Source organism: Stegostoma tigrinum, chromosome 9 (assembly GCF_030684315.1).
Source record: "Stegostoma tigrinum isolate sSteTig4 chromosome 9, sSteTig4.hap1, whole genome shotgun sequence".
In the NCBI taxonomy this organism is placed as follows: Eukaryota; Metazoa; Chordata; class Chondrichthyes; order Orectolobiformes; family Stegostomatidae; genus Stegostoma; species Stegostoma tigrinum.
Window position 1 is genome coordinate 86,717,098 of NC_081362.1, and position 17,209 is coordinate 86,734,306.

Below are 17,209 nucleotides of genomic sequence, written 5' to 3' on the forward strand. Positions count from 1 at the left end.
GTGAATCCATTATCAATTGTTGGAAAACCCGTCTTCTTCACTAAGGAAGGAAACTGCCATCCTTACTGGGTCTGGTCTACATGTAACTGTTGTTGTTGCTTAACTGCCCTTTGGGCAATTATGGATGGGCAATAAATTGCTGGCCTAGCCTGTGACACCCTCATCCCATGCTTCAGAAGCAGTAGTGCTCTTAGCCAAGCTTTTTCAGTGTCACTTCGGCATCTGTCTTGAAATTGCCGGGGTATGTTCTGTCCACAAAAGAACAGGTCAAGTGCAACCCAGTCAATAACTGTACCATAAATACAAACTCGATTATCAGTAAAGTGATGAAATTGTAGTTCATAGCAAAAGAATAACCTACTTTGCTGGTCAGTTTAGGGCCTTCCACAGCTTTACAGCTCCTCATTACAGCCATGATCTAAACATGAATTAAAGAGTTAAACTCCAGAGGTGAAGTGAGAATGACTGGCCTTGACATTAAGGTACCAGTTGGCTCAGGACGGTAGCATTGGGTTTGAGCAGAGTTAGAGACACAAAGGGAGTTGTAAGGTCTGTCATCTCAGTCCGAGGACACCACTGCAAGAGGTCCTTGGGTAATGTCATAGGCCCCAGCATCTTTAGCTGCCTAATCAATCTTCCAGTAAAAAAACAGAGTGGAGATGTGCACTGTGCAATCAATAGTCAACACCATTTATGACTCTTCAGATGCTGAAGCAGCCTGTGTCTTTGTGAAACAAGGCATTCAGGCTTGAGCTAATGTTTGCATGTAATAAGTGTCAGGCATTGATGATCTGCAAAAGAGAATTGAAACGTCACCCCTTGACATTCCATGGCCTTAGCAGTGACGAATCCTGCAGAAGATAACTGACAATAGACAATAGGTGCTGGAGTAGGCCATTCGGCCCTTCGAGCCAGGACCACCATTCATTCTGATCATGGCTGATCTTCCACAATCAGTATCCTGTTCCTGCCTTATCCCCATAACCCTTGATTCCGCTATCTTTAAGAGCTCTATCTATCTATCTCTTGAAAGTATCCAGAGATTGGCCTCCACTGCCCTCTGGGGCAGAGCATTCCATATATCCACCAGTCTCTGGGTGAAGAAGTTTTTCCTCAACTCTGTTCTAAATGGCCTACCTCTTACTTTTAAACTGTGTCCTCTGGTTCTGGACTCCCCCATCAGCGGAAACACGTTTCCTGCCTCCAGAGTGTCGAATCCCTCAATAATCTTATACGCCTCAATCAGATCCCCTCTCATCCTTCTAAACTCAAGTGTATACAAGCCCAGTCGCTCCCATCTTTCAACATATAGTCTGGATGAGCTATTTAACTACAATGGCCAAAAGAGCAGTTCGGAGACTGGGAATTCTGTGGTGAGCATCTCACCTCCTGTCTTCCCAGTGCCTGTCACCATCTATAATGCACAAATGAATGTGATGGAATTCTGTCCACTTGGCTGGATGAAAGCAATCCCAATCACATGCTTAAGCTCAGTGTTACCCAGGACAGACCTACCCACTTGATTAGCACCCCATTCAACAGTTTAAACATCACTTCCTCCATGACTGCCTCAGTGACTGTCACATGTTTCATCTATAAAATACGATGCAATAACGTATCGAAGGCTCTTTCACAGTGTCTTTCAGGCATATGACCTCTACTGCTTGGAGGGACAAGGGCAGCAGATGTCTAGCAGTATCACCATCAGCAGGTTTTTCTTTCAAATTTCAGAATATGCTGATCTGGAGCTAAATCAGTATTTCTTCACACAGAATCAAAACCTTCGAGCTCCCTTTCTAATAACACTGTGTGTGTCCCTACAACCCAAGAAAATGCAGTGGTTCAAGATAGAAGCTCTCCATCACCACCTCCAGGACAATTAGTGATTGTTAGAGATGATGAACAAATAAAGCAAAATACTAAAAGGAAACATGTAGTTGAAGCTTTCATCTTGTATTCATCAAAACTAGGACGCCTGAAACACTTCAGGAAAGAATCACCATTTTATAGCACATGAGGAGAGAATGTGATTGGCTGAGCCATAATTGGAATGGAGATGCAGCAAAGACATTTATCTGTCAATCTTAATTTACCTGCCTGGTTTCAGAATTTGGATCTGGACTTTCTGGAGTTGAAAAGGAAGGCATCTGATTGAAACTTAAAGAATACTTGAGATGAGGAGGGATTTCTTCAGCCACAGGGTGGTTAATCTGGGGGACCCATTGTTGCAGAGGGCTATGGAGGCCAAATCATTTAGTATGTTTGAGACAGATGGATTAGATTCTTGGTTAGTAAAGAGATAAAGGATTACAGGGTGAAGGTAGGAGAATGGGTTGAGAAACATAGCTGGTGTGATTGAATGACAGAGTAGACTCAATGGGCTGAATGGCCTACTTCTGCTTTTATGTCTCTTGGTATAAATAATGACTGGTCAGGGAGTTGCCATGGGGATGTCAAAGAGTTTGGCAGTCACCGTGGGCACTTTTTTAAAAAAAGGGTGCTGTGTATATACAAACTGTACTGAGAGCCCAGGTGGTAATCTTAAATTGGCTTCTAGTGTAACTCTTAGGACAGTCTAGATTATTAAATAAATGATTTCCAACAGCAGAATCGCATGTAATGGTGGATATATTTTTCTGAAAATTGTAAGTATAGGCTGATTGAGCAGCCAAAAAACATTTCTGAGATAGGGTGCTGACTAGTCATATTTCTGTATTCTAATTTGACCTCATCCTCATTGTCAGCTATGAAATAGAGCAAAGTTAGCGGTCAGACACTGCACAGCCCAATTTGTTTCAGCATAAGACAGTTGTGTTACTGTAGAAATTCTGCCTTTACATAATTTATAACTTTCCAAACTTGTCATGTGCATCATTAGACAGCAGTATTTTGTGTGTTCTGATTTTTCTCTCCCTCAACTCTGTAGGCAATGGCAAAGTTGAAAAGTAGGACATTTTTCTATTTTGGGCACTTAATGTCAGTGTTAAGCATTCCCAGAACAGATGTAGCATGAGTCAGATTCGGACTAAAGCCTCCATAATGGTTCAGAACTAATGTCTCAAAAGAGCACCATTGTCACTTTTTTCTTTATCTTCACCTTTATAAAGATGACTGGATTCAAACTTAACGAATTTGGCTGAGTGGGCAGTATCTCCATTACTCCAAATATTGCCCCTCATATTCAATAGATGCAATCTGTACTATTTTTAAAAAAGTAAAATAATTCTTAATTATAAATTTACATTTTTACCATGTTAGAACTTTATTATTGGAGTATTCTAAGATGTTGCTGATTATTGGGCTTCCTAACTGATACTCAATAAATTTTGCACTGACTTGGAATGATACTACATATAAAAGTATGCAACTAACCATTAGCAAGCTTCTGTAGGACTACGGATTACGAATCACGCCTGGTCTGAAATTGCAACTTCACTTAATTCACCAGATACTTTTTGATCCAGTAAGTTAAAATAGTACAGATTGCATCTCTTGAATATGTGGGAGAATACTTGGAGTAATGGAGATACTGCCAACTCAACTAAATTGGTTTCGTGATACTTTCAACAGCAGCAATAGATATCCTAGAGACCTGAATTTGGGATGTCAAGAGGGTGAAAAAGTTGGCGTAAAAAAACTGAGAAAAAAAACCTCTTCCTTAATAAGGGAGGGAGGGAGCAAGAGGAGAGAAATGATGCATGACTGAGAGCTAATGATAACCTGAAATAGCAAGGGTGCATCAGCTAAATTTGAAATTGATGTTCATTTTTAGTGCTGATGTGTGAGTATTAAATCATGGGGAGGCTGACACTCTTGTTCCTGTTGAGGGAAAACTTCAGAACTATTTGAAATAGATGATGATATAAGCCATGCGGAGAAACCAAGGCATTCAGTTAATTTGGAAATTGTTTATCAAGTATCGAACATAGATTAAATCTAACAACTGGCTCCTTTTTGTGTTGTATGATTCTAGAAGTGCAGAAGATTGTTTTCAGAAGCTTACAAAAGACCATATTTGCACTATCAGAACCTTGAGTCTTTCAGTTTCTTCCAATTTGTTTTGCCTTTTATTTTACCAGTCAGTGTTTTTCATTCTGTCTGAGAAATCAGTGATAAACATCGGGGTATGTAATGCTGTTACTGGTATAACTGAGCAATCATATTGTGGACTGTTACTTCTGATACTCAATACTTCCTGGCCTTACACCTACATGTTTTTATCAAAACAAACATGAAGTGTTGAGTGGTTCCCAGTATTGACTTAAATTGTAAGCCTTTGTTCCCTCTTTTGACATGGGGGAGACTTGGCCTGTATATGCAACTTAGACAGAGTCATAGAGCTGTACAACTCATCCATGCTGAACAGATAAATTTAATGTAGTCCCATTTGCCAGCATTTAGCACATATCCCTCCAACCCCTTCCCATTTATACACCCATCCAGATGTCTTTTAAATGTTGTAATTGTACCACCACTTCCTGTGGCAGCTCATTCCATATACACGCCACGCGGCATGAAAAAGTTGGCCATTAGGTCCCTTTTAAATCTTTCCACTTTCACCTTAAACCTATGCCTTCTAGTTTTAGACTCCACTCCCCTGGGGGAAAGATCTTGGCTATTCACCTATCTATGCCCCTCATGATTTTATAAACTTCTATAAGGTCACATCTCAGCCTCCAAGCTCCAGGGAAAATAGTCCCAACCTATTCAGCCTCTCCGTATTGCTCAAACCCTGGCAACATCTTTGCAAATCTTTTCTAAACCCTTTTAAGTTTCACATCATCCTTTCTATAGCAGGGAGACCCGAATTGAATGCAGTATTCCAAAAGTGGCCTAACCAATATTCTGTACAGCCACAACATGACCACCCAACTCTATACTCAACGCACTGACCAATAAAGGCAAGCACACCAAACGCCGCCTTCACTATCCTGTCTACCTGCAACTGCACTTTCGAGGAACTATAAATCTGCACTCCAAGGTCTCTTCAGTGCCTTATTATTAAGTGTATAAGCCCTGCCCTGATTTGACTTCCCAAAATACAGTACCTCATGTTTATCTAAATTAATCTCCAGCTGTCACTCTGGCCCATCAGCCCATCTGATCAAGATCCTGTTGCACTCAGAAGTAACCTTCTTGGCTGCCCACTACATCTCCAATGTTGGTGTCATCTGCAAACTTAATAATCATCACTCCCATATTCACATCCAAATCATTGGTATAAATGACAATAAACAGTGGACCCAGCACTGATCTTTATAGCATTCCGCAGGTCACAGGCCTCCAGTCTGAGAAGCAACCCTCCACCACCACCCTCTGTCTCCTACCTTTGAGCCAGTTCTGTATCCAAATGGCTATTTTTCCCCGTATTCCATGTGATCTAACCTTGCTAACCAGTCTACCAGGCAGAACCTTGTCAAACACCTTACTGAAGTCCATATAGATCATGCCCACCACTCTGAGTTTTTTTCGTTACTTCTTCAAAAATTTAATCAAGTTAGTGAGACATGATTTCCCACCCACAAAGCTATGCTGACTATCTCTAATCAGTCCCTGCCTTTCCAATAGCGTGTAAATCCTGTCCCTCAGGATTCTCTCCAACAACTTGCCCACCTCCGATGTCAGGCTCATTGGTCTATGGTTCCCTGGCTTTTCCTTGCCACCTTTCTTAAATAGCGGCACCTCGTTAGCCAACCTCCAGTCTTCCGACATCCTATCTGTGGCTGTTGATGATGCAGATATCTCAGCAAAAGGCCCAGCAATCACTTTCCTAGCTTCCCACAGAGTTCTAGGTTAAATCTGATCAAGTCCTGGAGATTTATCCACCTTTGTGTTTTATTACATCCAGCACCCCTACTTCTGTAATATAGACATTTTCTAAGATGTCGCTATTTATTTGCCCAAGTTGCCCAACTTCCATATCCATCTTGACAGTAAACACTGCAAAACAGTTGTTTACTATCTCCCCATCTCCTGCAGTTCCACACATAGGTGGCCATGCTGACTTTAAGGGCCCTATTCTGTCCCTAGTTGCCCTTTTGTCCTTAATGTATTTGTAGAATTCCTTTGGATTTCCTTAGCCGTATTTACCGAAGCTATATCATGACCCCTTTTTGCCCTCCTGATTTACCGCTTAAGTATACTTCTGCTGCCTTTATACTCTTCTGGGGATTTACTTGGCCCTGCTGTCTATACCTGATATATGCTTCCTTTCTTTCTCGACCAAAATCTCAATTTCTCTAGTCATCCAGCATCCCCTACACCTACCAGCTTTGTCCTTCACCCTAACAGGAACGTACTGTCTCTGGACTTTCATTATTTCATTTTTGAAGGCTTCCCAGTTTCCAGTTGTCTCTTTCCTGAAAATATCCATTCCCAGTCAACTTTTGAAGGTCCTTGCCTAATATCATCTACATTGGCCTTCCTTCAATTTGGAAATTTAACTTTTAGATCTGGTCTATCCTTTTCTGTCACTATTTTGAAACTAATAGAATTATGATCATTGGCTCCAAGTGCTCCTCTACTGACACCTCAATCACCTGCCCTGCCTTATTTCTCAAAAGTCGGTCAAGTTTTATCCCTTCTCTAGTAGGTACCTCCACATACTGAATAACAAAATTTTCTTGTACGCACTTAACATCTTGCATAAGTTGCAATCTGTAGAGTTTTAAGGTCTGCATATGTTTCTTGTCCTGATGTAGTCTGGCCATTTCCCTCATGGCAACTCCACCAAAAAGTAGTAAACTGGCACTGAACAGCACTGAAGGGTGTGGGAGGATCATCCAAGATTCTGAGAGCCACCTGGATCATTTGTTTGAAAATAGCCTTATTGACCAACCAACCTGGATGCTGCAAGTCTGTTTCATGCAATACGTATTACATCTAACATGCATTTATGTGCTTTCTTCATAACTAGGAGAAAATGCCAGTTTAATGCCAGAGTGTTTTGAGGCCCACCTTGTTGCTAGGATGATTCTCCTAGCTGCTGACATCGAAGGACAGTACAACACTCAAGGGTAGAGTCTATTATTCTCAATGAGTATCTAGTAATCCAAAGCATAAATTGAAAACAACCTTTCTGCATATTTTTTGCTGGTATTCTTTGGTCTGTTTGTGGCTCATTTTTCATGAACTTCAGTGAAGCTGCAGTATTAATGCCAGTCAGCGATTAATCTGAATCAGTACAATGTTGGATTTTTTTATTCTGTCAGATTTGAGCAGTGAAAGACAACCTGCAGCATGATAGCAGATTTTTGTCATTCTGAATTTCAGTTTTCATTGCTGGAAGAATGGGGTGGGAGTCGAGGGATGGGGTGGCAGTAGAAATCCAAACTGATCTGAGTATTGCACAAGACATGTCTAATAAATTTTGAATGGTGTTAGCTTAAAGGGCCCACTGCTTTAAATTCCAACAATCTGTCTACCACTCCTTAGATTGCATCCACGTTGTATTCCATTTCTCTTCCTATCTGTCCCACTGTACTGGTGCCCAGCCCAGAGCTAAGCTTCATAATCATTGTGGTTTAACATCAGATAATACATAAGACAACGCAAAAATTGAACTTTTAAATTGCAGAGAGAGCTAAAAGGAGGCATTGGTGAAGAAATTGCCAGTTCACGTTAGAATCTTCAAGGAAAGAAAAAGTAGTTGATTACTTTTTACTTTGGAACTTGAAGATGGGAAGAGGCCATTCAACCCTCAAGCCTGCTCCGCCATTCATAGAATCCCCCATAGTGTGGAAACAGACTCTTTGGCCCAACAAGTCAACACTGACCCTCAGAGCATCCCACTCAGGTCCATTCCCCTGTAACCCACCTAATCTATACATCTCTGAACAATTTAGCATGGCCAATCCACCTAGCCTGCATGTCTTTGGATTGTGGGAGGAAACCGGAGCACCCAGTGGAAACCTGTGCAGATATAGAGAGAACGTGCAATCTCCACACAAACAGTTACCCGAGGGTGGAATCAAACTGGTGTCCCTGGTGCTGTGAGGCAGCAGTGCTAACCACTGAGCCACCGTGCTGGCAATTAGATCATTGCCGATATATGCCTCTGCTTCATATACCATAATAACTTTACCAAACCTCCAGCTGTAAAGTTTTAAAATTTACAATTAATTCCTCTACTGAAGACGTTTTTGGGAAGGGTGTTCCACATTTGGATTACTGTTTATATGCGAAGTGCTTCTAAGCATCACCTCTGAAGAATCTAAATCTATTTTTGTAGTTGTGCCCCTTGTTTTGTGATCACCCACCAAATTTAACCAGCAAGGAGTTATGCTATTCATGATGGATGTATAGGTATTAGCAAAAGGGCACACAGACATGATTTAGGAGAGTTGGGTCTTAAAGAAGTTGTAGTGAATTGGGAACGGGCAGTAGACCAAATTAATTAATCCCTATCACAGCTTGGTTACACTAGGCCAGCATTCGGCAGTGATATCTATCTGCAGTAGTTTGGGACTATGAAGGGTGAAGCATGTATGTTTGTGTCAAAGAATGAAAAGGTGCCATAACACAAAACATAAAGCAAAAAAAATTCTTACTCCTGTGACTTGTATTTTAAATACCATGCAACGTTTGGTGTTGCGTGATTAATGTAGAAGATGGATAAGAGACTAGAGTAAACTGCTTGACTTTCTGAAGTTCTGTACTTGAAGGAATCTAAACTGTTGGAAACACAATTTCCCATGTATTTTCTCTGTTAATGACCCTTGCTTTTCCTTTTATTTAATGGAAGGGATCGGAAGGCCTTGGTTTGTTTCTTGCATCCCCTTCTAGATGCTTTAAAGAGGCTGACTACTCATGCTTATTTACCTGTGCTGAAAGCAGACAAGAGCCTGCAGCTGTTATTAAAGCTGTTGGAGATGTCCGTTCCAAAACACGACAGAAGACCAGAAGGTTGGTTAACCCCTTAAGATATTAATCTCTGTTAGCAGACTTAAAGTTTCTGAAGGCTTCAAATCATGTGCATTCTTTGTTATTTTTCATTGTTTTTTGTCTCTCTCTCTCTCTCTCTCTCCCCTATGCTGTGTGTTTTATTGCGTTGTTGGATAGCTTTGGGATACCTCTACCCACTCTGCTTGATGACCTTTATTCACATAAGAGCCTTTTCATTTCTTATCTGACATCTACCAGTTGTGTTTCCATCAGGCAGCAACAATTAGTGAGCAAGAGCAGAAATTCTGGCTGATTTCATTTTGTCTGCCTTTACTCAAGGTATGGTTCTAGCTATGCTCCAACCATACTGGTTAAGGTCAGAAGACTCCTTGTTCAGTAATGGTCAAATCTGGGGCCTTTCCAGTAGTCTGGACTTTGAAGTTAAACTTGACTGGTCAGTTCTGATTATCTCAGAGCCACTGCACAGAAGTGGAGGTGAAGATTCAGTCAGATTGTGTTTAACAGCCTCCTTATTCCTACTATTTACTTGGACTCGCATTACAAGAGTTGGGATGGAATATTGTGTGTTCATAGAAAGACAAAGCATCCAGTACCATGCAGTGCACTGAAGATTGCCCAGGGCCTTTGACCTTTTCTCCACTTGTTTGAGATTTTTGCTACAACAGGCATGAAAACGTGGAATGACAAGATGATACAAAGATGGCCAGCCATGTCCTGCCCCCCCATTACTAATTCGCAAATTTCCCAGCCTTCGAATAGAATTTCTTCCACTGTGTTCAGACCCAGCATGTCCTCTGGGATTGGGCTGTGCTATTAAGATTCGCAAGTTGATTTTAATAATATTGAACATCCACTCCTTCCCTTAAAATATGCCGACAGGAGGAAATGGAATCATATTGAATTGTTCAGCCATACTATGTTTTCACTTTTGTTGCTGGATATCAATTTTTCAAAGTTAGGAAGTCTCTTCATTGGGGTTAGAGAAGTCAAAGTAATAATGAAGCAGGAAAGGATCATTGTAATGCTTTCTATTTTAAGAGACTATCATTGTTGGGCTTCTATGTTTGAGCTGTTAGTGGCTAAATTGTAATGGGCCCATTAGCTGTTTCCTGCATGAACAAGAGATTATGATAATTCGAGGTACTGTGCTATCCAATCTTGTTTTTTTGTGAGAATTGAGATGTAGAAAGTTACATAATACAGGAAATCTGCTCAGAAGCTCCTTTTGAACTCAGGCCATTTGAATTGCAAAATTTTGTATAAAATGCAGCTGTTAATATTTTACTGCTTCTAGTACTGAAGAGTGAGCGTTCTTCAGATGTGAAAATGTGCTTTAATGTGGCGACTTCTCATTTATGAATGCCAGTTTTCTCATTTATGAATGCAGTCCGATGAATTTTTGTCAAAGTTTAAGTGGGAATATATTATGTAACTTATTTTAGTACGTCATATTCTATTTAGTTTTTTTTTGCTTTTCATCCCTCCAGTCCCCATCCCTTTCATTGCCCAGTAGATTTGAACATCAATACCACTGAAATAAGACAATTTGTCAAGGCTTGCACTCATCAGGAAATTCATCGATGTAGAGAGGAAAACAATTTTTATACTGTTTGAGACAAGGCTGCTGATCATTGGCAGTTCAGCTCTGTCTGGAGGAGACATTGCTGTGGAGAATACATCAGTTAGATGATGTGACATTTAACCACCAACTTTTGTTTAGATTTAAACCAGGCAGTTTGACTCTGATATAGGCCTTGCCTTGAGGAATCATCCAGAGCCTAACCTATTTTGTTAAGTTGAAAAAGACACAATGTAGGTATAGATAATAAAATGTGAGGCTGGATGAACACAGCAGGCCAAGCAGCATCTCAGGAGCACAAAAGCTGACGTTTCGGGCCTAGACCCTTCATTATGTTCTTTCAATCTGTAAAGAACAGCATCATGCAAACAATGTATATAGCTTGCAGCATGTATAGGCGCATCATGCTGTGAGCCTGACAGACAATCTTTAAATTGGTTGTCAGTGTAATTTTTAGCATACTTGGGATTATTTAGCAAATATCGCCCAAACAAAGAAACATAGAAAATAGGAGGAGTATGCCTTCTGGCTCTTCAAGCCTGTTCTACCATTCAGTATGATCGTGGCTGATCATCCAACTCAGTAGCGTGTCCCTTTATGCCTTTTGATCTCGTTATCCCTAAGAACTATATCTAACTCATTGAAAATCAATGTTTTGGCCTCAGCTGCTTTCTGTGGCAGAGAATTCCACAGGCTCACCACTTTCTGGGTAAAGAAATTTTTCCTTCTCTCTTCCCTTATTGGCCTACCTATATCCTGAGATAGATCTCTGGTTCTGGACTCCTTGGTTATTGGGCGCATCCTTCCTGTGTAAATCCTGTCAGGTCCTGTTAGAATCATTGGATGACTTTAATGTTTGGCCCTATTTAGAATTCTACAAGGCTGGATGACTATGGTAAGTATCTTTTTGCAAACACCCAAAGTGATATGCTGTTCAATATAATCTGCCAGTTTTAGTGAGCAGCAGTAGCTTCCAAGCCTCTGGTCTGATCAGTGTAGCCATTGTTTTGCAACAAGTTTGGATGGACCCGATTTCAGCCTCAAGTATACAAGATGAGTAAATGGCTGAGGGTTTATTTATATGATTGCTGAACAAACCAATCTAGTAGTGTGTGGAACTGTAGGAATCTCATGTGTATGAACCATTGAAAAAACTTGCAGCCAACGGTATTCTAGAACCCACTGACAGATTTCTGAACAAACGCAACAAAGAAAGGGAACTTACTTGACTGCTCATTTCAAAAGTGTATTTGAATGCAGGATGGAACCCACTAAAATATACAAGGCAGTTCTTACATGCAGCTACAGATTCAAATATACTAAATAATGGGATGCAATGGCATAATGGTAATGTCACTAGACTTGTAATCCACAACCTCTGGCTAATGTTCTGGAGTGTGGGTTAGAAACCCACCATGACGAAATTTGAATTTAATTTAAAAAAAACTCTGGAATAAAAAGCTGCTGCAATGAGTGACCAGGTAATCATTGTCAACTGTTAGAAAAATCCGTCTGATTCATTAATATCTTTTAAAGAATGAAATCCATTATACTTTGCTTCTCTGGCATACATGTGATTCCAGATCCATAATGTTGTTGACTTGTAACTACTCTCTGGGCAATTAGATATGGGCAATAGATATGGACGTAGCTAGAGATGCTCACAACCCATGAACAATTTTGAAAAAAAATTACAAGTGTATATCCTAATCACATGATTAAACTCACATTATATTGCCAAAACTCGTGAATAGGCGATGACTGCCACTATGTCTCAGATTACCTTGGAAAAGAGTGGTATCTCAGAAATTTGAACAGTAGGTAAAGTTAGATGTTTCATGCTACAGTTGTGCAGTAGCAACATGAGTGGTGTTCATCGCAAACAAGATACAGCCATCAAGCCAAGAAATTCTGTCTATCATACAAGTGATTAATGTGATACTTGAGTTTGATTATTAGTGTGATGTTCAATATGTACACCATGTATCCCAAAGATGTATGGTTTCCCATAACACACCCTTTTGACTGTTAGCAAAAAGCAAGCCGCTCATGGTATTCAGCCAGTCTGTATATCTAAATGTAAACACATTTTCCAACATTTGATATCACATTCATGTGATTGGTTAGCATTAGTGAATAATCTCAAGTGTACAAACAACCAATTTTGGATTATCAATCAGCTTGCAATGTGGCGCACTTGCACATACTGCAACCTATTTATTTTAATCTATAGGGCCTTGTATTTGGAGTCATAGAGTCATACAGCATGGAAACAGACCCCGGAGACAGGAAGAACGTGTGTACATTTTGTGCAAAATGACCCTGAGCGTTCTCTTGCCTGTCACTTCAACACATCACTGTTCCCTGGCCAACGTCTCTGTCTCAGGCTTGCAGCAGCTCCAACGAAACTCAGTGCAAGCTGGAAGAAATGCGTCTTGTGTTCTGCTTGGAGTCCCTGCAGCCTTCAGGACACAACATTGAGTTCAATAATTTTAGATCCTGAGCACCTTCTACCACGTGCTTACCCCAACTCTCCCATACTTGCTTTGTCACATGGACTGCTACAGCAGCCAACCCATTTTCTGCTACTAATAGTTCCCATTAGCAACCCATATGCAATTCTCCCAGGCTGACCTTTACCCACTCCTTTGTCTGTCCAACCAACGTTCTATCTCTCTAACGTTTTCATAACTTCAATCAGTTCTGATGAAGGGTCACAAGACCTGGAACATCAATTCTGCTTTCTGTTCACAGCTGCTGTCAGACCTACTGAGTTTTTCCAGCAATTTCTGTTTCAGTTTCTGATTTACAGCTTCTGGAATTCTTAAGCTTTTTATTATTTACCGTAAAAGACCATGCTTTCAGAAGAGTGTTTTTGGCAAACTACATGAGATGGAAAAGTGGGATTATCGTGAAACCAAGAGCAAGTAACGTGATTTGTGTCAACAAAATTTACGTCATGGCAATGTATGTAAGTGTACTTGCCAGCAGTGAACCCAATGCACTTTTTAAATATATCCGTGCTCTGTGTTACAGATTTTTGATCTGTAACAAATTAACATTGCTAATGTTGCTGAACGTTTTGGATGCCAGCCTGTCAAGTTTCTCATTTGTGACAGATGGAAACTGTTCTGCAAGTCTTCTAAAGTAATTTCTAATTTACCACAGAATGTTTGGCAAACCAATCCAACTGAGGGTCATAGTATGCCATATTCCTTCACGTACGCATCAAAGAGAAAAATCATCCATTTCACTAAATTAGGAGCACCAGTAGCATCTCGACATTCGTATATTTTTAGCTATATCCTTTTGGTACATGTACTTAATGAAAATCTAGCAGTATTGGTTTTAAAAATTTGATTGACCGAGCATCAATTATATTTTATGTGGGCGCATAGCATTTTAAAGGCCTTTTGGTCTAGATTTCCCTGTCAGAGAAAATGGTCTGTCTGTAATCTAACCTTTGAAATCTTACTAACATTTCAAATCTCAAGATTTGTTCAAGCTATGACAAACGTTGCTAACTTGTTCATCTGCTGGATAGTTCATACAAGCAAGGATGCTGGGTTATTGATTGACAATAGTACAGTGATATTAACTTCATGATGTTAATAAGCATAGCAGAAGAAGTGAAACATTTGAAATTACACTGCAATTTTGGAACAAACGATCAAAGAATGTTTGAAGGCAAAATTTTAGCCAATCGTAATCCCTTAACAAATTGCAGAATCTGCAATGACAAGCAAATTAATCAAAACTCAAAGCAATGAAATAATTACAGCTTAATAAAATATGAGGCTGGCTGAACACTGCAGGCCCAGCAGCATCCCAGGAGCACAAAAGTTGACGTTTCGGGCCTAGACCTCTCTGATGAAGGGTCTAGGCCTGAAACGTTAGCTTTTGTGCTCCTGGGATGCTGCTGGGCCTGCTGTGTTCATCCAGCCTCACATTTTATTATCTTGGATTCTCCAGCATCTGCAGTTCCCATCATCACAAATAATTACAGCTGTCAGGAACTTAGAAATACCTTGTATTACAAAAATATGCTCAGACATCATAACTTTGTGAATACTCCAAGGGTTGAATTTTTATAAAATGCATAATTTAAGAAGTCAGAGCAATTCAAAAAAATGAACATTGATGTGCAAAGCTAACAAGTTTAAAAATTCCATCTCAAATCTCAACAGATGTCAGTAAGCTTCTCCCTGTTTTGAGAGGAAGCGTGGTAGTAAATATGAAAACATTTTACACCTCCCACCAGGAGGGCCTAACGTAGTTCTCATCTTCGTGGCAGACATGTGGAGGCTGTTTAAGGAGCAGTTGTTGTGAGTGATGTATAAATTTGTTCCTCTGAGACAGGTAAGAAGGGGTAAGATTAAGGAGCCTTGGATGACGGGTACAGAGGTGCTTCTTGTCAAAAAGCAAAAGGCAGCGTAAGTAAGCGGGAGGAAGCAAGGGTCTAGCACAGCTCTAGAGGATTACAGGCTTGCTCAGAAGGAGCTCAAAAGTGGACTGAGGAGGGCCAGGAGGGGGCACGAGAAAGGCTTGGCAGGAAGGATTAGGGAGAACCCGAAGGCATTTTACTCATATGTGAGGAATAAGAGAATGATCAGGGAGAAAGTAGGGCCGATCAGGGATAGCATAGGGAACTTGTGCGTGGAGTCTGAGCAGATAGGGGAAGCCCTAAATGAGTTTTTTGCTTCGGTTTTCACTAAGGAAAGGGACCTTGTTGTGAATGAGAACTTTGAGGAGCAGGAAAACAGGCTTGAACAGATTGAGATTGAGGAAGTTGATGTGCTGGAAATTTTGGCAAGCATTAAGATTGATAAGTCCCCAGGGCCAGACCAAATTTATCCTAGGTTGCTCCGGGAAGCAAGGAAGGAGGTTGCTAAGCCGCTGGCGAAGATCTTTGCTTCCTAACTCTCCACGGGAGTCGTACCGGAAGATTGGAGAGAGGCAAATGTTGTTCCTCTTTTCAAGAAAGGGAATAGGGAAATCCCTGGAAATTACAGACCGGTCAGTCTTACATCTGTGGTCAGCAAGGTTTTGGAAAGAATTCTGAGGGATAGAATTTATGGCTATTTGGAAGAGCATAGCGTGATTAAAGGGAGTCAGCATGGCTTTGAGAGGGGCAGGTCATGCCTTACAAATCTTATTGAGTTCTTTGAGGAAGTCACGAGACAGGTTGACGAGGGTCGAGCAGTAGATGTGGTGTACATGGACTTCAGCAAGACATTTGATAAGCTTCCCCACGGCAGGCTCATTCATAAAGTCAGGAGGTATGGGATACAGGGTGATTTGACTGTCTGGATTCAGAATTGGTTGGCTGATAGGAGGCAGAGAGTGGTTGTAAATGGTAAGTATTCTGCCTGGAGGTCAGCACTGAATGGTGTCCCGCAGGGCTCTGTTCTTGGGCCTCTGCTCTTTGTAGTTTTTAATAAATGACTTGGATGAGGAGGTTGAGGGGAGGGTTAGTATGTTTGCATGATGACACAAAGGTTGGAGGTGCCGTTGATAGTATCGAGGGCTATTGCAGGCTTCAGCGAGACATTGATCGAATGCAGAGCTGGGCTGAGAAATGGCAGATGGAGTTCAAGCTGGATAAATGCGAAGTGATGCATTTTGTAAGGTCAAACTTCAATGCTGAATATAGGATTAAAGGCAGGATTCTCGGCTCTGTGGAGGAACAGCAGGAACTTGGTGTTCAAGTGCATAGCTCCCTCAAAGTTACCACCCAGGTGGATAAGGTTGTTAAGAAAGCATATGCTGTTTTGGTTTTCATTAACGGGGGAGCGAGTTTAAGAGCCGCGAGGTTATGCTGCAGCTCTACAAAACCCTGGTGAGATCACACTTGGAATATTGTGTCCAGTTCTGGTCACCCTATTATAGGAACAGGGTCCAAAGGAGGTCTACCAGGATGCTGCCTGGACTGGAGGGCTTGTCTTACGAGGAGAGGTTGACTGAGCTCGGACTTAGATCTCTGGAGAGAAGGAGGAAGAGAGGTGACCTGACCGAGGTGTGCAAGATAATGAGAGGCATTGATAGAGTCGATAGTCAGAGACTTTTCCCCAGGGCAGGATTGACTGCCACGAGGGGTCATAGTTTTAAGGTGTTCGGAGAAAGATATGGAGGAGCCGTCAGAGGGAGGTTCTTCACCCAGAAAGTTGAGAGCGCATGGAATAGTTTGCCAGTGGTAGTCATGGAAGAGGAGTCATTAGTGACATTTAAGTGACTGCTGGACATGCACATGGACAGCAGTGAATTGAGGGGAATATAGGTTATTTTATTTTTGGATTAGGATTATTCCACGGCACAACATCGTGGGCCAAAGGCCCTGTAGTGTGCTGTACTTTTCTATGTTCTATGTTCATACCTGTGACCTGCCGTCTCTGCTATCTCTGCTAACACCCTGGTATCTTTACGCTGACACCTTTCTATTATATTTGTTATTCTTTCCTATACTTCAATGCTCAAATACACAGGTCTCCAAATTGTCGCAAAATATTGTGGATGCTGGAACTCTGAAATAAAGACAAAATGTTGGAACAGAACTCAGCATATCTGGCAGCATCTGTGGGGAGAGAAACACATTTAGCGTTTTGAGCCCAATATGGCTCTTCAGTTCTGACTCAAAACATTAACTCTGTTTTTCTCTCTACAGTTGCAGCCAAATCTGCTGAGTTGCGCCAGCATTTTCTCTTATCGCTTCTCCAAACAGCAGCCGCA

General features: G+C 41.1%; 1 protein-coding gene across 1 annotated transcript in view; it reads left to right on the plus strand.

Annotated features, from left to right (window-relative positions):
• Positions 1 to 17,209, plus strand: part of tarbp1 (TAR (HIV-1) RNA binding protein 1) — a 183,163-nt gene that overhangs the window by 48,278 nt on the left and 117,676 nt on the right. The window contains exons 12-13 of the mRNA XM_048536298.2: positions 6,917 to 7,016; positions 8,744 to 8,904. Coding sequence (XP_048392255.1) covers positions 6,917 to 7,016; positions 8,744 to 8,904 — 261 coding nt within the window. The remainder of the gene's footprint in view (positions 1 to 6,916; positions 7,017 to 8,743; positions 8,905 to 17,209) is intronic.